Source organism: Dromaius novaehollandiae, chromosome 7 (assembly GCF_036370855.1).
Source record: "Dromaius novaehollandiae isolate bDroNov1 chromosome 7, bDroNov1.hap1, whole genome shotgun sequence".
NCBI lineage: Eukaryota > Metazoa > Chordata > Aves > Casuariiformes > Dromaiidae > Dromaius > Dromaius novaehollandiae.
Genome location: NC_088104.1, coordinates 25,902,501 through 25,922,089, shown reverse-complemented (window position 1 = coordinate 25,922,089; position 19,589 = coordinate 25,902,501). Strand labels below are relative to the sequence as shown.

Below are 19,589 nucleotides of genomic sequence, written 5' to 3'. Positions count from 1 at the left end.
CGCGCCGGGCAGCTGCGGGCAGTGAACGCCCTGCCAACCCCACCGGCATGCACCCGGGCTGGGGGCTGCCTCTTTCAGTCTGAAGGAAACGTGACCGCTTAGGGCACATGCATGTATTTCTGCCCCAGTACGGAGCAGTACACCTTGTACGTGTGTGCAGAGCCCCTATTTTACCGGCTTCATATAAGCATTTCTTCTAATTGCAAGCAACATTATATTCATCTGCATATGCTTTCAATTAAAATCTTAATCGATCGGATAGTAGCGGAATCTCACTCCGGTGCACTAATCACCGGCATCCTCTGAGGTTTTCCTCGCTCTGCTCGTCTGCCCTTTTTACCTTTCATCCTCATTCCGGAGCGCAGAGAAGTTTTTATACTCAGGGTTTATTTTGTCCTTTCAAAACAACAGCAGCTGAGTTACTTGGACAGACAGCGGAGATTAAAAAAAGAAGCTCTAAAGAAAGCAAATACCCGGGTCTGCTCTGCAGCAGAGACGATTTGGGTGTTGCGGTGGGCAGAGGAAGGTCTGCCTCAGCTGACTGCCTCACTGCCAGCTCTTAAGCTGCACATGAGGAATTTTTGCCCTCTGAGGAGAACTTTATGCTTTAGTTTTCTTGGGGGGAAGTGTGTGGGTTTTTTTAAATATCTATTTTTGAGGAATCAAACAGGAACGGCGCAATCTCTCCCATTTTCCTCGTAGTTCTGGTGGATGAAAGAAACCATATCTGAGAGCATCCTCACGGAGATAGCTCGGGTCCTTCCCCAATCCATGCGGGTTTATTTCCCTCGGGGACAAGCCTAGGCCTCATGCACCCAAAGACACAAATATAAGAAAACTATAACTGTAGTTATAGGTATGAAACTATAAGAAAGCATGTAATGGGCTAAGAGGCTTGGCCTCTCCGGGAAAAACACACGGCTACACAGCAGCCGAGGCCTGAGGCGGCAGGCCCCGGCTGGGGGACACCGCGCTCCGAAATCGCTCCTGGGACACCGCAGTGCCAGGTCCCACAGGAAATTTTGGAGGCCCATCCTTTACCCGACTGGGCATTTCTGGTCCTGGCATCTTGTCCAAAAGGATCTCCCCGACCTCAGCGACTCCGGCTTCGAGCAGAGCCCAGGCTTCGTCATTCTCATCACCTCTATTAAAAACTCAGACCTGGTTAACAGGCAGAGTTAATTTTCCATGTTATTGTCCTGTTAATCATAGTTTTAATCTGGGTTTTATTTCTAAGATGAGATCAGAGACACTGCTCCTCTTGACATTTTCCTAATGAAATTCATCTCTCTGTTTAATGGGAATTTGGGGTAAATTCTGCAGTAATTTCATTGCCCTGGAAGAAATCTTTAAATGATTGCTCTCCCCTAGACCACACAGGACCACACAAGCATTGCTGGAGGATATTACTGACCACTGCCCTTAATTTTTATTGTTTGAATTACGTCTAGCAATAGAATCTCCCTCTTCCTAGCTTATTTGTTTTCTGGTGTTTTTTCTCTCCAAGAGGATGGACAATACTTTCTCTCCATAATGGCATTTTACAAAAAAAGCTGACAGTGATTTTTGTTTCTCGTAAGACAGAAGGAACATTTTGTGTTCAAAATACTATATTTTTTTCCCGCCATAAGCACAAGGAATAGATGAGAGTTCCCGGTTACTGGAAAGAAAGGTGACACTTCAAACTAGCTTTTATGGGATTATAGAAAACAGAGCTTTCAATTAATGCTCAATTCATCTGTAATTACTAAGTAATACTGCAAAAAATATGAAAACAAAATCTTGTGTAGCTGGAGACAGTCATAGCGACAGAAAAAATATTTATGTTTGAATCTGTAGGGAAAGGACTGGCAAAAAGATCTTGTTTCGCAGGAGATTTGCCACCGCCGCGGTGCAGATAGCCTCGAAAGGACTTTTGCTCGTTTTTCCAGCCACGGCCGGCTCCTGGTTTGGAGGGCGGCGTTTCAGGGCAGCGTCCCACTGTCTGTCTGCGTACAGGAAATATCGCTGCTGGGGAACAGGGAACCAGCGCTCTGCGTTCACACGCCCTTTTTTCCGCTCGTTTTTTGTCTTTTCTTTTAAGCAAGCACCCTAGGCAGCAGGGCTGCCCACACGCCGTAGTTTTGCTGGAATATTATTTCATCTAAAAAACGAAGGTCGCTCTGCGTGCAGCCGTCCCCGCTCCTCATTCACGGCCGGGCACGGCGGTGCGGGAAGGCGGCGGCCCCGCCTATGCCGGGGCCTGTCCAGGAGGTGGCAGGATTGCCTCAGCCACGGCTCCGCGCCCCGCGCCGCCGCTCCGCCGGGCGGCTGCCGGCTGCTCCGCACCGGCGTGGCGCGGCGGGCCGCAGCCCCGTCCGCCGAGGAGCGCGGTGAGCCCGTGCGGTAACGCGCGCTGCACCCCGGGCGCATCGTTACGCCCGCGCGGATGGCTGCGAGCAGCTGCAGCAGCGGGAGGCAGCGCGGGGGCTGCGGACCCCCCGGCCGCGCAGCGCGGAGCGGGGGCCGAGCGCGCAGAGCGCCCCGCTCCCGCCTCTCTGCACGGGGGGCGGGGGGGGGTAAGCAAGGCTCCTAAATGCCCCTGCTCCGGCTCGAAAACAGGTTTAATCTACAAAGGTAGCAGAGGGATCTCTCCCCCCCGGCAGCCGCAGCGCCGCCTCGCCTGCTCTCCGCCCGGAGCCGCTGCTCCCCTAATGCTTCTGCACGTCGTTAGAAAATGGGAAGGCGGCTCCTCTCCATATGGTACCGATTTGCCAGCCAGTTCGGGTTTCATCCTGCCCTGGGAAGGGAGTTCTGGTCATGGCAAAGCCTGCGTCTTCTGAGAGTCCGGACACCGCCAAAGCCAAAGGTTAAGCCTGGAAAGAGGAAGGGTACAACCCGCGACGGCTCTGCCGCCGTGAGACAGAACAGCGCCGACCGTGCCAGGGTTTCATTTGCAAGGGGAAATACGCTGGGAGGAAAACATTCCCGAGAATTAGGAGGACCAACCTGTGGGTGTTTCTGGCCGGGGGGTGCTAATGGAAGAATAGAAGAATTTAAAACATTCGGTGAAAACAAGGCCAGGTCGTCAGAGAGGGCTCTTCCCGGTACTTACATGCAGCCGTCTTATTTTCCCTCAATCAAACAAAAATGCCGCTTGGATCAAACCCCGGACCGTTCCCAGCCGGATTGTTTCGGTTGATTCTGGGAGAGTCAGCGTCACCCAAGCTGTGGATATTCAAAAGCGGAAGAGAAAGGAGGAGGCGGCGGCGGAAGATCGCTCACTCTCCGGCGGATCAAGCGGCTGCCGCCGCTGCCGCCGCCCGGGGCTCGCAGGGGGAGCGGAGAGCCCGGGGCCCCCCGCCTGCCTCCCCGGGCACCTCTTGCCAGCGAGACCTCGGCGAGCGAAGGGCGTCTCGTCTCGCACACGGCTCTCTCCGGTCGCATCCGCCTCTGCTGCCCAAAGCAGCGCGCCCTGAACGCGGCCCTGCGCGCATCCCAGGCGAACCTGGAGCCACGAAGCGCCCTGCTGCGAAAAGAAGGCGAATTTCTTCCTCTTTAGATATATATATATATAAATTTATATACATTATATATCTTTATATATATATATTTATATATTTATATATGTGTATATATATATTTATTTATGTATATATGTATATATCGAAAAGAAATAGTTTTATTAAAGACGGTTCAGGGACACTTTGGCAGCATCATTAACAGCGTGGAAGTTCAGCCCGTATTTCCAACACAACGTAAAGTAAAAGCAGACTTTAAGACGAGAAAGGAAAAAGATATGGTTTATGGAAAAATAGTCTTGCTGTATGTCTTACCCACATACATTGGTAATCAAAGTGTTTAGAGCAATAGGATATTATAATAAATAATACTAGTTGGGAACACACACACTTTCATAATTAGACGAGGCACATTAACAGAGAGGATATTGCTTCCCTCTCCTAGGAGTTGACTAGCGCGTCTGACCCAGATCACCCTGTGTATATCGTAACATGCACACTAGGTTTAAAATAACAAAAATCAACACAATCCTAGCCTTCTCGGCCTACATAAATTACGGCATCTTTTGGAATTCATCATTTATTGCTTCTGTCATTAACACCCGTTTAATTTTTGCAACTTAAAAGTTAGCAGTGAACTTTACTTCTCCAACCAGAAGTTTTTTTAAGCGCCGTGATAGGAGGAAGGAGAAGGGCCTTGGGCTTGCTCGGACAAGCAGGCTATCGCGAGTCCAGCATTTCATACAACACGCGCGTTGTCTGTCCCCGCTTCGCAGGGAGCCTGTCCGGGCCGCGAGCCCGGCGCTGCCCGCGCCGCCGCCCGGTGCCCCCCGGTGCCCCCCGGTGCCCCCCGGGGCCGGGGCCGCGCCGCCCTCCTGCCTGCGGCGGGGCCGCGCTGCCGCCCCGGGACAGCGCTGCCCGGGATCCCAGAAAGGCTCCTTCCTAGCCACAGGCTGCGCCTTTGTCACCTGGGGAATACCAAATCCTTCGGCTGAAAACGAAATCACAGCATAAAACGCAACCGGGAAATATCTGGCGCTGTGCTCGGAATATATTCTCCCTCAAAAAACGGAATTACAAATCCGACTGCACACATTACCCCTCCGCGCATTTCGCAATCCCCTCCGGATCCCGGTGGGCTCCGCGGAGTTTGGAAGGAGCTGGGCGCTGCCATGGGTCCAGAATCCGGCTTTCTCGTGTTTTCTGTTTGCTATTTTTTTTTTCGCTTGGCGTGTTTTGAAGTTTACGATACCAAATAAAAAATGACACTTTCTGGCACCGGCTGTTGTTCGGAGAAAAATTTACAGAAAAAAAACTCAAAGAGTTAAGCATTTAAGAAAATTATAACTGCAACCGTTCAACACACTTAAATTCGTTTATACTGGCCTAGAGTGAAAAACCGAAATTATTATTATTATTATTATTATTTAAAAAAAGAAGAAACAGAACTATAAGTCAGCGTTTGCCAGCACTCCTTTCGGCTGAAAGAAAAACACTGACTTTCATGAAAAACAATTCACAAAATTTCGCCACCGCTGGAAGGAGAAAAAAATTAAATATATTTTCAAGTCTTTCCAAAAGTCTTTAGCTGGTCGTAAATTGAGTTTATATATCCATCACTGTCCGCAACTAATAGATCAAGATACATTGTCTTTCAGTTTCGAGACTATTTTCTTATCCTTCACCCTCCTGTTCTGAAACCAAATGGTAACTTGTCTCTCAGACAGGTTTGTGGCTGCGGATATCCTTCGCCTCTTGTCCTTGTTAATGAACTTGTTAATGGCATATTCATTCTCGAGTTCTTTAAGCTGCAGTTTTGTGTACGGCACTCGCTTCTTCCTCCCACGCCGGTAGACACACATATCTGGCTGGTTTAGTGCAACATCCCCTATGGTAAAAGACATTACGTGAAAAATTAGAATTTTATTACAGGCGTTTAAAGCTTAACCGATACTTGTCGGGCCCTGGTCGGGCCACGGGCAAATAAATGATGCCGGGCTGTTTACAGCTTATTATTATTTACACCGCCACATTATTTGCGCGTTAGGCAAGCAGCAAAGCCTTGACGGACTGTCAGCACGCTTCGGGCACGCATCCCTAGCGGGGCGCCCGGGGCCAGGCCGGCGGCCTCTCCGGTGCGCGCTCCCCGCGGCGGCCTGCGCCGGGGCCAGCCGGCCCTCGCCCCTCGCCGTCTCCTGGTGCCCGGGGCCGGCGCAGGCCCGGCCTGGGGAGCGGAGCACCGCCAGCCTCCTGCAAGCGCGGACGCCGCCCGGGGCCGCGCTCCTCCCGCCGGGAGCAGGGGCCCGCCGCGGCCCCGCCGCCGGGCAGACGGGCCCGGGCCTCGCAGGGCTCCGGGATCTGCCCCGCGGGGCGGGAAGCGCGCAGCGAGGTTTCCTCGGGGGCAGCGGGGGGGAAGCCGTCCGCCCCCCCGCCGGGCCGGGCCGTGCCGGGCCGGGCCGCTCCTGCGGCGCGGGGGGGCGGCGGCCGCGGCCGGGGTGCGCTCAGGCGGCGGCTCTGCCTCTCGTACCTGGAAAGGACGATTTCCAAAAGTGCGAGCTCTGGGTCTGGTCTTTGGCACAGTACACCTGGCTGTTCCAGCCGTTAGCCAGAGTCCAGGACTGGTAGCCCTCCATGGAAATGTACGTTTCGTGCCTCGGTTCCCCAGAGCCGAAGGTGGAGACCATGTCTATGTAGCCCGGCACGGGCTGGTAGGGGGTGGTGTAGCCCTGGTAGAAGGACACCTCCTTGGCCCGGGAGGAGACGTCGTTGGCGGGGACGCTCGTGCTCGTCAGGCTGGAGACGTCCATGTACTTTTCCACGGGGAAGCCGCCCAGGGAGGCGTGGGGGGGCGACTTCAGGGCGTTCTGCTGGATGCCAACCCCGTGGGACATCCTGCAGCTATAGTAGCCGTTGCCAAAGTGATACCCGTAGCCGAGCGCGGGGGCGGCGGCCGGCGCGGCGGAGCCCGCGCAGTCCTTGCCCGGGGGGTCGGGCCGCGCCGCCCCCGCGCGCTCCGCGCCGCCGCCGTAGCCAAACCCCGAGGCGGCGGCGGCGGCGGCGGCGGCGGCGGCGGCGGCGGCCGCGCGGCCCGTGTGCGCCGCCCCGAAGACGGGCGAGGAGAGGAAATTGCGGCCCTGCCCGGGGCCGCCGCCGCCGCTGCCGCCGCCGCCGCCGTCGCCGCGCAGTCCGTCCATCTCCCAGCTCGCCGCCTTGCTCATGGCCTTGCACATCGCGGGCGGCGGCGCGGTGCCGGGCCGGGCATGGCGCGGAGCGTTATTTGCCTCCAACAGGTTGGATCCCGGCGGTACGTTTATAAAAACGAAGTCCAGGTTGGGAGGGGGGACGGGGTGGGGGCGGCCGGCTCCAGATTAGTTTGCCGGAGCCCGGGGGGCTGCTCATAGGCTGCCGTCGGAGCATGTGACCCTCCCGCCGCCCGCACTGCCCCCTGCGCTCGCAGCCCCCGGCCCGCACCGACGGGGCCCCCCCGGCCGCCGCGCTCCCGCCCCGCCGCCGCCCCGGCGCGGGGAGGTGCGCGCCGCGCGGAGCGGAGCGGGACGGCGGCGCCGGTGCCCTGCGGGCCGGCTTCGCCCCCGCCGCTCTCGCCCCCACCCGCCTGCCCCGGCTTCAAAAGGCCCCGCGGAGGCAGCTCGGCTGCGCCGGGGCCCTCCGCGGCCCTTCCGAAGCCCGGGCAGGCGTGCGCGGCTCTTGCGCGCCCTTCCCTCCCGCGGACCCCGCGACCCTCGCCGCCCCGACCCGGGCAGCTCCCGCGGCAGGGGATGCGGCCAGCGGGGTGTCCCCCCCTTCCCACCTCGCCCCCGCGGGCAGCGCTGCGCGGGGCGCGGAACCTGGCGCTCGTTGCGCGCGGCTTTTCCTCCCTCGCAGCGCCGGTGCGGGCGGCGGCGGGGCAGCCGGGGCTGCGCCGGGGTAACTTCCCCGGGCCGTGGCAAAGCCTCCTGCCGCCTCGCTCGGCCCCGCTGCCGAGCCGGGCCGGGAGCTGCGGGAGCGCGAAGGGCAAAATGCAGCGCGCTGCAGAGCGAGCCCGGCCCGGCCCGGCCCCCCCGCCCGCTCCCCTCGCTGCCCGCTGCGGCCGCGGAGCCGGTGCCTCCCGGGCACCGAGGGCAGCAAGGTGCCGGGGACGGCGGCTTCTCCCCGGGCAGGGGAGGGGAGACAGGCCTGCTTCCTGAAAAGCAGGTAGCCCGGGCCGCGTTCGCTCTCCCGACGGAGGCGCGGCCCGGCGAGGGGAGAAACGGAGACGCCCGGGCGGCGAAATTCGTTGCTGTCGCGGTTTCGGGCTCGGCAGGGCCCGCTCCGAGCAACCCGGGCCCCGGGCGGCCGGGGCGGCGGGGCCCTGCGCGGGGGCTGGCGGGGGTCGCAGCAGCCGCCAGCCCCGGAGCTGCGCTTCGCAGCGCTGCGATGGTCTCTGGCCGTTTGTGGAAGCGGGGTGAGGAATGACAAACCGGTGCCAGCAATCACAGCAGCAACCGGATGGCAGACACAAGTTCACGTTCATTAGCTCCAACCACTTAATTGCTATTAATCAGCTAGAAGCAGCATGAGTGAGCCGGGCGTGATTACGCAGTTCGCTGCGTTACAAGGCGGATCGGTGTTTATTCTCAGGGCATAAAAGCCTACGTAGTTAGCAGCACTGTTTGCCGAGGTACAAGTTTCTCATCCTTTTATGTCCCGGCACCCAGCTTTCTGGTGAAACACTGCTAGCACCACGAAGAAACGATGGACTGTGTTCCTCCGGACCTCTTTCCACTCGGGGTCCGCCTGCCGCCGCGTCCCTTCTCCCAGAAAAGGCGGCGAGGTGTTCCCTCCCGGCGCGGCACTCGGGAAGGCCGCGGGGAGCAAGGGGCACCCGGAGCGCCGCGTTTCGGGGCTGCCTGAGCTCCGCCGCATCACGGCACGTCCCGGCGGCCCCGACGGCCTCCGCCTGCTGAGCCCTTGGCCGCGGCGGGCTGCGCGGGGGGCGCAGGAGGGAGCGCTGCCTCGCGCGGCCGGGGCCGCGCACGCGGACAACAACGGCTGCAGGGCCCGCGGGTGCGCGCTGCGCGGCCGCTCTGCCGGCGCTGACCCTCGTGGAGAGGCGCTCCGCGGGGCCGCGCGTCCTGCTGCGCCGCCGCGGGCGGCCGAGCCTTCCTTGCGCCGGCGCGGCGGGTGCCCCGCGCTCCGCGGAGCTGCGTTTGTTTCCATTTACACATTGCGCGGGGATCTATGCAATACACGAGCCAGGCAGCACCATTGCAGACAGTTACTGCGTCCTTTTACTTTACGTTACTTTTTTGGGGAAATTATCTCATTTCCTCAAATATATTTGTTCTGATCTAACCGAGTTAGGAGTCTGCTCCGGCTTTTAGCACAGGCTTTTAACAATTGCTGTCTGCCCTGCGCCTGTTCTCTCCCACGAAAAACAATGCAGTATTTTCACTACCTTCCCTGCCAGAATTTGTCGTTGGTAACTGTATCTTTGGGAAGTTGCGTCTCTTCCTCCTCTCTTGTTAATGTTTGCGGCAGAAAAATACTGTAGTTGTCCAAGACCAACGGGTAATGCAAGCGACGGAGGAAAACAATTGCTTAATATTTTCCCCAAACTCTTCCCCGTGCTCATTACATTCTGTTGTTAAGTTTTAACTTGCGTGAGGCTTCAATAGCAAAGCAGAACAGGTTTCTTTTCTTTTCTTCTTCCCCTTTAAAGTAGCCAGTTACGATAGTGAAAAGATTTAACAGCAACACGGGGGTAATTGTTAAAGCATTTTCCCTCCAAAACTGCGTCATGCCTTCTCTTCTCTCTGTTTATTCCAGCCTCAAGAAATCCATTTCAAGTACGAGAAACTTTGCTCGGGGCTCCCTGTCGGGCCTCCACCAAGCGCTTGCGGGCGGGGGCAGAGCAGGGTGCTGAACTCGGGCCTGCGGGTCGCCAGCCGGGGCCCCCGCGCTCCGCCCCCGCCTGCTGCCGCGGAGCGGTGCGGGGCCCGCGGGCACGGCGGCGCGGGACGAGCCGCGGCCCCGCGCTGCTGCGCGCGCAAGGGGCCGTGACCCCGAGCCTTCCCAGCAGCGCGGTGCTTCATCGCCCCAGTTAAGCCCTGCCTGTCACCGAGGCAGCCGCAGCGGGCGGGCGCGGCGCCGGGACCGGCCCTGCGGCAGGAGCGCGCTGGGGCTCAGCCGGGCGCGGCTGGGGCGGGGGTGGCTTTAGCAGCCCGCGTGACCCGGGGACACGCGGGACGCGCTTCCTCCGCGCTTTCCCCGCGGGCGCTGCGAGGGGGACACGGGCCGGGCCTCTCGCTCCTCCGGCGAGGCCGGGGGGGCGGGCGCGGGGGCGCAGCGCAGTAGCGGCCCGTCCTGCGCCGGCGAAGGGCTCCGGCGGGCGCGGAGGGGCGCGCGGCTCCGCGGGGCGCAGTGAGGCCGGCGCGCCACCAGGTGGCGCCGCGGGCGCGGGCGCGGCGCGGGCGGCGGGCGCGGCGGGGCGCTGCGCCCCCGCGGAGGGGCGCCGCGGAGCCCCGCCGCAGGCAGCGGCCCCCCAGGTAGGCGCGGCGCTTTCCGCGCTCCCGCGGCCGCCGGCTCTGCCCCGGCGCCGTCCCGCTGCCCCCCTGGCGCGGGGCGGGCTGCAGGACGGGCCGCGGCCTCCGCGGGCAGCTCCCGGGGCGGACAGGGCCGCGCAGGGCGCCTCGGCCCCGCTCCGGGCCCCGCTGCGCCCCCGCGGCCGCCCCGCGGCGCTGCGCCGAAGCGCGGTGTGCACCCCGCCGCCGAGGAAGAGGAGGAGGAGGAGGAGGAGGAGGAGGAGGGAGCCCGCAGCCGTGCCCGCCTGGCCGCACTCCGACCGGCTGAGAGCTGGCCGAGATGCTGTTTAGCTGACTTAATACCTTCATTCCAGTTAAGTTATGTGACCTTTTCCCGGCTAAGGTTTAATAAACGAGTATTGAAATATTCTTTGATGCCCCGAGTAACAAGGGTAAGGTATTTTTACTTCAAGGTAAAAAGCAGTTTGGCCGTAGGCCTAAGCAGCTATTTAAAGCTATAAGAACAACTGAGTAAACAGCGTCTAAGGAAACCTCGCATATTTTGTCGGTCTCCGTAACTTCCTCCGCGTTTGCCTGCTGCTGTCACACGAGTGCCCAAGCTCTCCGGGCCGAGCTGCTCTTGCTCTGAACAACTGTAAACATCTGCCGAAAGTGTTTTAGGCTGAGCCGTTGTGTCTGAAAAACCACGAGCAGCGGCGGGGTGAATGATCTCGCTGGCTGGGAACAGGCCCATCAAGTGACGAGCCTGTTAGTGGGCTGACGTTCTGGGGAGGAACGATTAACGGCACGGCGTGGAAGGGGTTTGTTACCTAACATCTACTTAGTGGAAGATTATTAACATCTCTTATGGCATGTAATTTCCCTTGCATATGAATGTAGCTATATTTTAAAATACATTGTACATAAACTAAGGCATCAGTATTATTTAAAAGGTGCAAAATATAAAACAACACTATTAAAGATCACTCACAAGCCGCGCTTGCGTGTAACTCGTTTTTCTCACATTGGGACTTTTCATGCAGTCCGTTTCGTCCGCAGTGACTAACATAAGAGGTGTTCCCTGCTTTTTAGTGGTGCAGTAACGTTTGGGGGGGATAAAGTTCGGTCGGATTTGCTTGTGTGCACACATGAGTGCGCCGGAGATGTGGTATCTCAGCTGCGGTTTTCGCAAAAGCAGGGGGAAAGACGCTAGCCCCGTTACAGCGTTTAAGAAAACAGACGAGGGCGCCAAACGACAGCAATAAACCTGCCCGCAGACTTCCGCCCCTCCGCCCGGCCCCGCGGGCCCCGCGCGGCCGCCCCGCGCAGGCCGCCAGCCCCGACGGCGCGCCCGGCCGACCCGGCCCCCGCCGCCCCCGCCGCCCCCGCCGGCCGTGCCGCGGGCTGCGGGGCCACAGCGAGCCGCGGCCGGCCCCAGGTAGCGCCGCCGCCCCGGGGCCGGTGCCCGGTGCCCGGTGCGCGGTGCGCGGTGCGCGGTGCCGCCCGGGACCCCGGTGCGCGCCCCGAGGGGCCGCCGCGCTCCGCGCCGCCGCAGCGCCCGCGGGCAGTGAGAAGTTGATATTTACTTTTGTCTGGTTTTGGGGCTGTAAAACGCAGGACACCACACCGCAGTCTAAATTCACATTTCAAAGGGCTGACCTAAAACGCTCATTAATGGGAGGCTGGATTTCGCAAACAACGCCTAGAATGTTTCCGAAATATTTCACGGAATGTTTAGGGAGACTTTAACACGTTATTAAAAAAAATCTGACAAGTATCCCATTTTCGAGCTATGAATCATGCGCAAGAGCACAAGAACTTAGGAGATGTGTGTGACTTTAACATTAGCAGGAACAGCTCTCCTCGCGAAAAACCAAACCCACGTTTAATCACAGAAAGCACTGGGGTGTTTCTCCGGGCGATCAAACTCGGAATCGCGGTGCCTAGAAATTAGATTATGTGGGTGAAGAAAAACCACGGCGAGAATAAAGGTTGGGAAGCTGTCGAAGAGCACTCCAGAGATGCTAACGACAAAGGATTTATCTTCGTTTAAATGGTTGCCATCAGCGTCATTATTGCTCGCAAAGTTCCCACTGAAGGGAGACTTCCCGGCCGTCGCGCCTGCCGAGCGCGGTAGCCCGTGTCCCCTGCAGCGCGCCGGGGCCGCCGGGCTCCGCACCGCCCGGCAGAGAGCGGAGGGATGAGCTAACGGAGCCGCAGGTAACTTCGGGAATGGGCTGCTAGGGATGATTTGTCTCTGCTAGCTCGATGTCTGTAGACGTAAACCCGTATCATTTTTAATTTTTAATTGTGTAGAATTTCTCGGCGGTGGGGAGGGGAGAAGGAAAGGCCTGGGAAGAAACCTGCCGCGGGAACGAAATGACACCACTGCGGAGTGGTTTAGATCACGAATGCATTTAACGTCCTTCGGTTATTTCATCCCCCCCCCCCCCCCCCACACACACACCTATCATACCGTACAACGGCGAGTATTGTCCCAGAGGGGAGAAAAATCGCCGGCTAGCTTCCTCGATAGGCAGGGTTATAGGAAGTCTAAAGGAAATGGTATTTAAGGACCCAACAAAGAAAATATATTAGAAAACAGGGATTATAGTAAAGACTTCAATTTCTAGGCAACTGCTGTACGTACACGTAAAGCGGTGTGTGCCGGCAGCAGCAGTTACTTACAAAGTCTCAGTATAAGGTTTGCTGGTGCCGGGATGTGTGTGTGGCGTGCTAGTATAATTCCTGAATAAAAGTACTAATGCATTCAGAAACTGGGAGGGAAAAGTAAATAGATGTCAGCGGCAGGAGAGTCTCTGTCCGCCGGTCTTCTTCCAGCGCTTCCTCTCGCTGTGATCTAAAATCCGCCTCCGAAATAATAATAAAGAAAAGCATTATCTAACATTTAGCATGTAGTTCTGTCCGAGGACAAATGAGAAAGAAGCTGCATCATTAGGACCTAAAAGGCAACAAAACAAAAATCAGAGCATAATGATGCACCTAAATGAAGGGGGAAATGTTGCACAGCTCATTTTATTAATCAGACTGTCAATTTCGCCCCAGAGGCCAAACCCCAGAGCAATTCAAGCAGGATCTGATCAAGCTAAGGACAAGAGCTTTACTCCTCACTTCTTGTCTTTCTTTCTTTCCACCTGGATATATTTGTCTGCTCAGAAGCCGCCTTCATTATCCACTGACAGGAGCTTGTATTTATTTGCTTATAAACCTGTTACAATAAATGATTATTCGAACAGCGTCATTCGTACCTTAATGACGAGCACTACTTTTTGATGAATGACATTTCGGGCTAGAAAGGATGTATGGGTCATTTTGACCAGTCATTCCCTCGCTTTGGCATCCCACAATTTTTACGCCTCCCTCAAAAAGAGATAATAATATTTAGAGACACTTGCCGGGCTGAATGTGAATTAGCCCCTGCTGCAGCTCATCATTAGTACAGGACCAGCCCTGCAACTTTGACATTTTTTATAAAGCTGAGATGATGGAAAGAATAAGAAAAGAGATGATCCTGATGGAGAGAGGGCTACACAGCCCTACAGCTGGCAAAAGGCTCTCGAATTTGTCAGACTCAGCTGGAAATGCGGTGCTGGAGGCCCTCGAAAATTCTCCGCACAGTGGCCGCCTCAGCCCGAGACTGACTTCCGCCTCTCTGCACGGCGCTGTCGGGGACATCTCCGCCAAAGGCAAATTCGAAATAGACACCTTGTTCAGCCTCCAGCACCCGAGCAGCGAGAGCAGCGTCTCGTCCGAAATCCCGCCGTCGGAGAGCAGGAAGAAAATCAGCCTTTATCCCGAAGTTGCTCCGGAGGCAGATATGAACAGTGATGTGGAGGTGGGCTGCTCCGCACTCCGCTCCCCAGCTAGCCTGACTCCCTCCCAGCTGAAGGAAAACAGTAACAAAGGTAACTCTTCGCTTATCCTCTCCACCTAAGCCCTGCACTTTGCAAATTGGATTTAAAAAACAAAACAAACCCGCCACCGCGGCCACCACCAAAGTTGCTCGCCTCTGGAAGCAGCGCTCTCTCTTCTGCGAAGACAGAGCTGCGGGCTGTAAAATATTATTGTGATTACTGCCTTATCACGATAGACGAGATACACTGCCCAGATAGCTCCTGTGCTGCTGTGCGTGTGTGTGTATATGCCCAAATCCATTGGTATGTAGAGATATATATATCCAGAGTATATGTGGGCACAATTATCCACCCACCTATATTTAGGGAATGCTTTCCCCTTATTTTTTTCTCGCGCCCTTAGCGCTATCTGTGTCTCTGCAGATATTTATATATATGTGTGTGTGTGCGGAGATTAAACAAGAGAGGCAGAGAGAGAGAAGTGCGTGGAAAAATGTCTGTATTTGTTTGTGTTTGTCCTTCTCTACGTGTACGCAACGTGCCATTGTGTGTCCGTTTAGCAGTAATTGGGCATTGTTCACTTTCCCTCTGTTTATAAGGGAGGATTTTAAACAGCCTCGGCTCGTTCCCACTTCGCAGGGAATGCTGATGGACGGCCGTTGTTATTATTGCTATAATTGGGGAAGGGGGAGCCAGGTGAGCAGCGCATTTCCTAGGGGCCACAGTGCATGCCTTTTTCGTCAAATGTGCCAAAGAAAGGAAGGAATCCTCGACGTAACGAGAGGGAAAAAATGGCTTTGTGGCTGCTCTTATTCCGCGCGTCTCAGACGAAAACAAGACAGGCTGGCGGCGGGCGAAAGCCGGCCGGGGCGCAGAGCGCTCCGCCGAGCCGTGCCCTGGCCGCGCCGCCGGGCTCGCCCGCTCCGTAATTACCAAAACCGCCCGATTTGCCTGGAATAACGCGGTTATGAAGCGACTCAAAAAAAAAAAAAAAAAAAAACCCAAAACAAGCCAACTTTATTGATTCTATTAACAGCAGCGATTTGTAACGATGACAGCTAGCATTAATTACCGGCGCGCGGGACGCGGCCGCCGGCGCCGCGCGGGGCGCGCAGCCGCGGCCGCGCCTCAGCGCTGTGCGCTCCCCCGCAGGCTACGCGGAGAGCAGCGCGGCGCCCAGCACCGCCGCCGCCGGCCTGCACGGCCCCGGCCCCCTGGGCGGCTCGGGCTCGGGCGCCGACCAGGTGCGGCGGTACCGCACCGCCTTCACCCGCGAGCAGATCGCCCGCCTGGAGAAGGAGTTTTACCGCGAGAACTACGTGTCGCGGCCGCGGCGCTGCGAGCTCGCCGCCGCCCTCAACCTGCCCGAGACCACCATCAAGGTAGGCCGGCCCCGCGCGGAGCCCGCCGCCGCAGCGCGCCCGCGGAGGGCCGCGCACCCCGGCGCCCCGCGCCCGCGCCCGCCCCGCGCCCTCCCCGCGCCCGCTCCGCTCCCGCCGGGCCGCGGCGGCTCCCTGCCCCGGCTGCGCGGCGCGCCCCGGCCGCGTTTATCCCTGTTCCTCCGGCGCGCGTGCTTCTCCGCACCGAAAACTTTTTATTTGCTTTTTTATTTTCCTTGTCAGTTTTTATGGCGTTAGCGTGTTTCCTACAGAGCGGAGCGCGGAGAAAATAAACGCGGCTAGTAAAAAGGGCAGGGGGGAGGCAGAGGGGCGGCCGCGCCATAGCGTAAAGCGATATTCCTCCATTCGGGGGGGGGGGGGAGAGGGAAGGGGGGCAGCCCCGGGGAAAGCCGCTCGCTTCGGGCGGCGGGGCCGCGTTTCCGCGGGGCGCGGAGCGGCGCGGAGCGGCGCTGAGGCCGCGCTGTGTTGTGTCCCGCGCAGGTGTGGTTCCAGAACCGGCGCATGAAGGACAAGCGGCAGCGCCTGGCCATGTCCTGGCCGCACCCGGCCGACCCCAGCTTCTACACCTACATGATGACCCACGCGGCGGCCACGGGCAGCCTGCCCTACCCCTTCCACTCCCACGTCCCGCTCCACTACTACCCGCACGTCGGGGTCACCGCCGCCGCCGCCGCCGCCGCCGCCTCGGGCGCCGCCGCCTCGCCCTTCGCCGCCTCCATCCGCCCGCTGGACACCTTCCGCGCCCTCTCGCACCCCTACTCGCGCCCCGAGCTGCTCTGCAGCTTCCGCCACCCCGGCCTCTACCAGGCCCCCGCCGCCGCCGCCGCCGCCGCCGGCCTCAACAGCAGCGCGGCCGCCTCGGCGGCGGCGGCGGCGGCGGCGGCGGCGGCGGGCTCGGCGCCGGGGGGCGGCTCGGCGCCCTGCTCCTGCCTCAGCTGCCACAGCAGCCAGACGGCGGCGGCGGCGGCGGCGGCGGCGGCCTCGGCGCTGGGCTCGCGGGGCGCCGCCGCCGCCGACTTCCCCTGCACGGCGGCCGCGCAGCGCCCCGAGAGCGGCTTCCTGCCCTACTCGGCCGCCGTGCTGGGCAAGGCCGCCGTGGCCTCGCCCGACCAGCGGGAGGAGGCGCCGCTGCCCAGATAACTGCCCGGCCGCGCCCGCGGACCGCCGTCGGGGCGCCGCGCCCGGCCGTGTCCGCGGGCAGCGCGGCCGCGGGGCGGGGCGGGGCGGGGGGCGCGCGCGTCCGCTTGTCCGCGGCTGCGGCCCGGGTCGGCAGCGACGGCGATGTCTCGCGTGCGCTGCGCGCGGAGAGGGGCGGCTGGCGCGGCGGCGGCGGGCCGGCCGGGGCCGGGAAGGGCGGTGCGAGCCTGGCAGGACCGGGAGAGGCGTTTTCAGCCTCGCGCTCTCCCACTGCCGTGTTCCGCGCTATCTGGGAAATACTTGAATCTCTCTAGGTGTAGGAGCTCGTCCTGAAGCATTTACCTTACAGACACTTTTCTAAATCTGATTTTTTTCTTCCTCCGCGTGTCTCTCCTCCTCGGTAAAAACGGCTCTTGGATTTATTTCTCGCACATGTCTATCACACCTTTGCCTCTGGAAAGCCACCGCTGGGTAACTGAGACCTGCTATACCGAACCACTGCTACTGGAGGGACTTCCTTGAACTTGGAGAAAGGCACATCAAAAACCGCCAGTGTTACTGCCGTGTCAATTTTGATGCTAATAATGTGCAGATTATGACGAAAATTGCCAATCATGTTCTCTGATGGACCTCCTTTGAATGTGGAATTGGAAAAAAGTTCCCCGCACAGAGACCTGCTGTCAAGTACTAACAACCCGCTAAGGGAAGTCATTAGAAGAGACAGATAAGAGACTTGGTACATAAAACATTGTTCTTGGTGCATAGAATGTATGTTATTTAATGTTATATCTGTTACCTGAAGTGATTTCGCACAAGAAAGCCACTTTCTTATCATCTCAATTGCCAATTTTCATTTTGGTAACTTGGACGCCCCGGGTAGACTTTTCTCTGTTAAGTTGATATTCCACCAATGTGAAGAGCCTCATTAAATCAAATCCAGATATTTCCATAATGCTCCCTACAGAGCCACTTCACTCTTCACATAATGAGATTTTTCTGAAGAGTTGAAGCCCTCATCTAACTTGCTATTGCTTGTTTAGGCCCTGTGTGTATGTGAATACACACACACACACACACACACACACACACACACACACTCACGAGAAAAAGAAAAAAATCTCTATTATATATTTCGAGTAAGTGTCCTGAAATACTTCTATTTTTAAGACACTGGATTTTTTCGTATTCTAATGATGAACTTTCAGGAAATCATTTTAATGGCTAAGCCGTTTTGTTCAGTGAACATAAATTGTAGATTTTTTGTCAAACGGGACAGACCGCTTGGGCGGGGGTAGGGAAGGGCAGAGGAGGAAATATGCCAAGGCTTCTGGAGGGGCTTCCTGACAAGACGTGTACATTTACTGCTTAGAGAACTTTAAAGTACAATAGAAGAAACCTAACCCACAAATTTTTCATTTTGTAAAGAATGAACAGCGAGACTACTTATGTAAAAATATTGATTATACCAGCTGTTGTTCACTGAGTTTACATTTAAATTTTTTATTAATATATAATTTAAGGCTAAAGAAAATAGACCAAAACACGGCACTCTTTTACCAGCTTAACCTTTTCGATTGTTGGAATCATTTGTTATGATCACACAGGTATTGGATGTATATACGACAATTTTGGCAATAATGTTTACATTTTTTCCAAAATATAGATATATGTCTATTAAATGATCGATAAGGACGCTGGTTGGTAAAATTAACATAAATTCGTTTTATGTTAGGTCCGTTGGACCTGGTTATTATATGAAACTGTAAATAAAGTCTTTGTGCTTTAAATATTGCTGGCTGTATGAACTCACTGTAAAATATTTTACAAATGTGCAATAATTATAAAGCTTTGTATATTACGTTATTTATTGTGTTTGGTCATGTAAAATAAATGTTATTTAAATCAAAGCGAGGTTATTTGTTTAAGAGGCTGCAAAACATTGCGTACTGATGTTTGTTTTTAAATATGGCATCCAGGGCTATGAGAACTTCTTAAAACAACATATTTAAATGCCTTTTAATATACATATCAGATGGATTAATTCATACTAATCAGTATTTTTACTGCGAATGCTGTGCATTACTCATGTTTATAGCAGATGTGTAATAAGTCCAAACATTGGTTTAACATTAATTGGCTGGCTAAACAGATGTGTGTTTACAAATATCATACAGATATTCTATAAGAAAAACAGCGACGAGGAATTATTTCGTCCACTTTTTATGCTTCTGTCTGTTTCTGGGCTTCCCATTTAGCTAAGAAAACATTAATCGTCTTTCGTTCTGGAAAAGGTGCGCTTTTAATCTAGTGTCAAAAAGGTACCCAGCAAAATCCCCCCTTTCTCTCTCTCTCTCTTTCCCTTTCTCCTTTTTTTTTTTTTTTTTTTTTTTTAAGCATATAGCGTTGTTTCCATTTGTCAGGCAAAATGATGCTGCGACCATTTCTCGGAACAAAACCTGCAAACGCGGCAAAGAATTTTAAAGCTGTTTCTCCTTTCTCTCTCCCCCACATCTTTCGCGCTTATCCCAACTGTTCGTATATTTACAGATCGGCCGTAAAATCGATATTTCGATGGAAAAATGCAAGAGTCAATGGTGTGTGCAAAGCAGTCTATTTCTATTCGATTTGAAAACCAAGATGTCCCTTCCACGAAATTTTCTTTCACCAACTGCTCACCCTGGCATTAATTACAACGACGTGGAAACTATTGGGAATACAAAGGCTGCTATCACAAGCCATTTTGGCCCTGTAATTTACCATTATTATTGCATTAGCTCTAAATGATACAAGCTGATACTGTCTTTAATTGCAGTTTGCTTAAATATATACTGGAGTGATCCCTGGGGCTTTTCTTAGATAAGTTCTTTTTTTTTTTTTCCCTGAATGCCCCCATTAAAGAAATACGATTATAGTTGCACATTTGGACTGGTGATGTATCACTCTGCTTTTCTGTGCTCTTTCCTAACGCGGGGGTTGTAACCCTTAAAAACAAAAGCATTGAGATAGATGGGAAAGCAAACAGGAAAAGACAGTGGCCAAAAAAACCCTGTCCAAAATAACAGCATATTTTTTTGTCTCTAGTGTGCAAAGAATGAAAAAATAATTCATCATAAAATGCAAGAAGACTGTCTGTCATCAAGCCCGAATTGTTTTTGACAAGAAAATAAATCTGTGGGT

The 19,589-nt window shown here is 55.9% G+C and overlaps 2 protein-coding genes across 2 annotated transcripts; one reads left to right on the top strand and one right to left on the bottom strand.

The window, feature by feature from the left end:
- Window positions 1-3,643: 3,643 nt before the first annotated feature.
- HOXD13 (homeobox D13) lies at window positions 3,644-6,831 on the bottom strand. Its single transcript, XM_064514990.1, has 2 exons — window positions 6,028-6,831; window positions 3,644-5,388 (listed from the first exon to the last, which is right to left on the bottom strand). The coding sequence occupies exons 1-2, from the start codon at window positions 6,728-6,730 to the stop codon at window positions 5,138-5,140; spliced, it is 954 nt and encodes a 317-aa protein (XP_064371060.1). The 5' UTR covers window positions 6,731-6,831; the 3' UTR covers window positions 3,644-5,137.
- A 6,058-nt stretch (window positions 6,832-12,889) lies between these two features.
- Window positions 12,890-16,415, top strand: EVX2 (even-skipped homeobox 2). Its single transcript, XM_064515536.1, has 3 exons — window positions 12,890-13,926; window positions 15,028-15,257; window positions 15,756-16,415. Exons 1-3 carry the CDS (start codon window positions 13,503-13,505, stop codon window positions 16,413-16,415), a joined length of 1,314 nt encoding a protein of 437 aa, XP_064371606.1. The 5' UTR covers window positions 12,890-13,502.
- The last annotated feature ends 3,174 nt before the right edge of the window (window positions 16,416-19,589 follow it).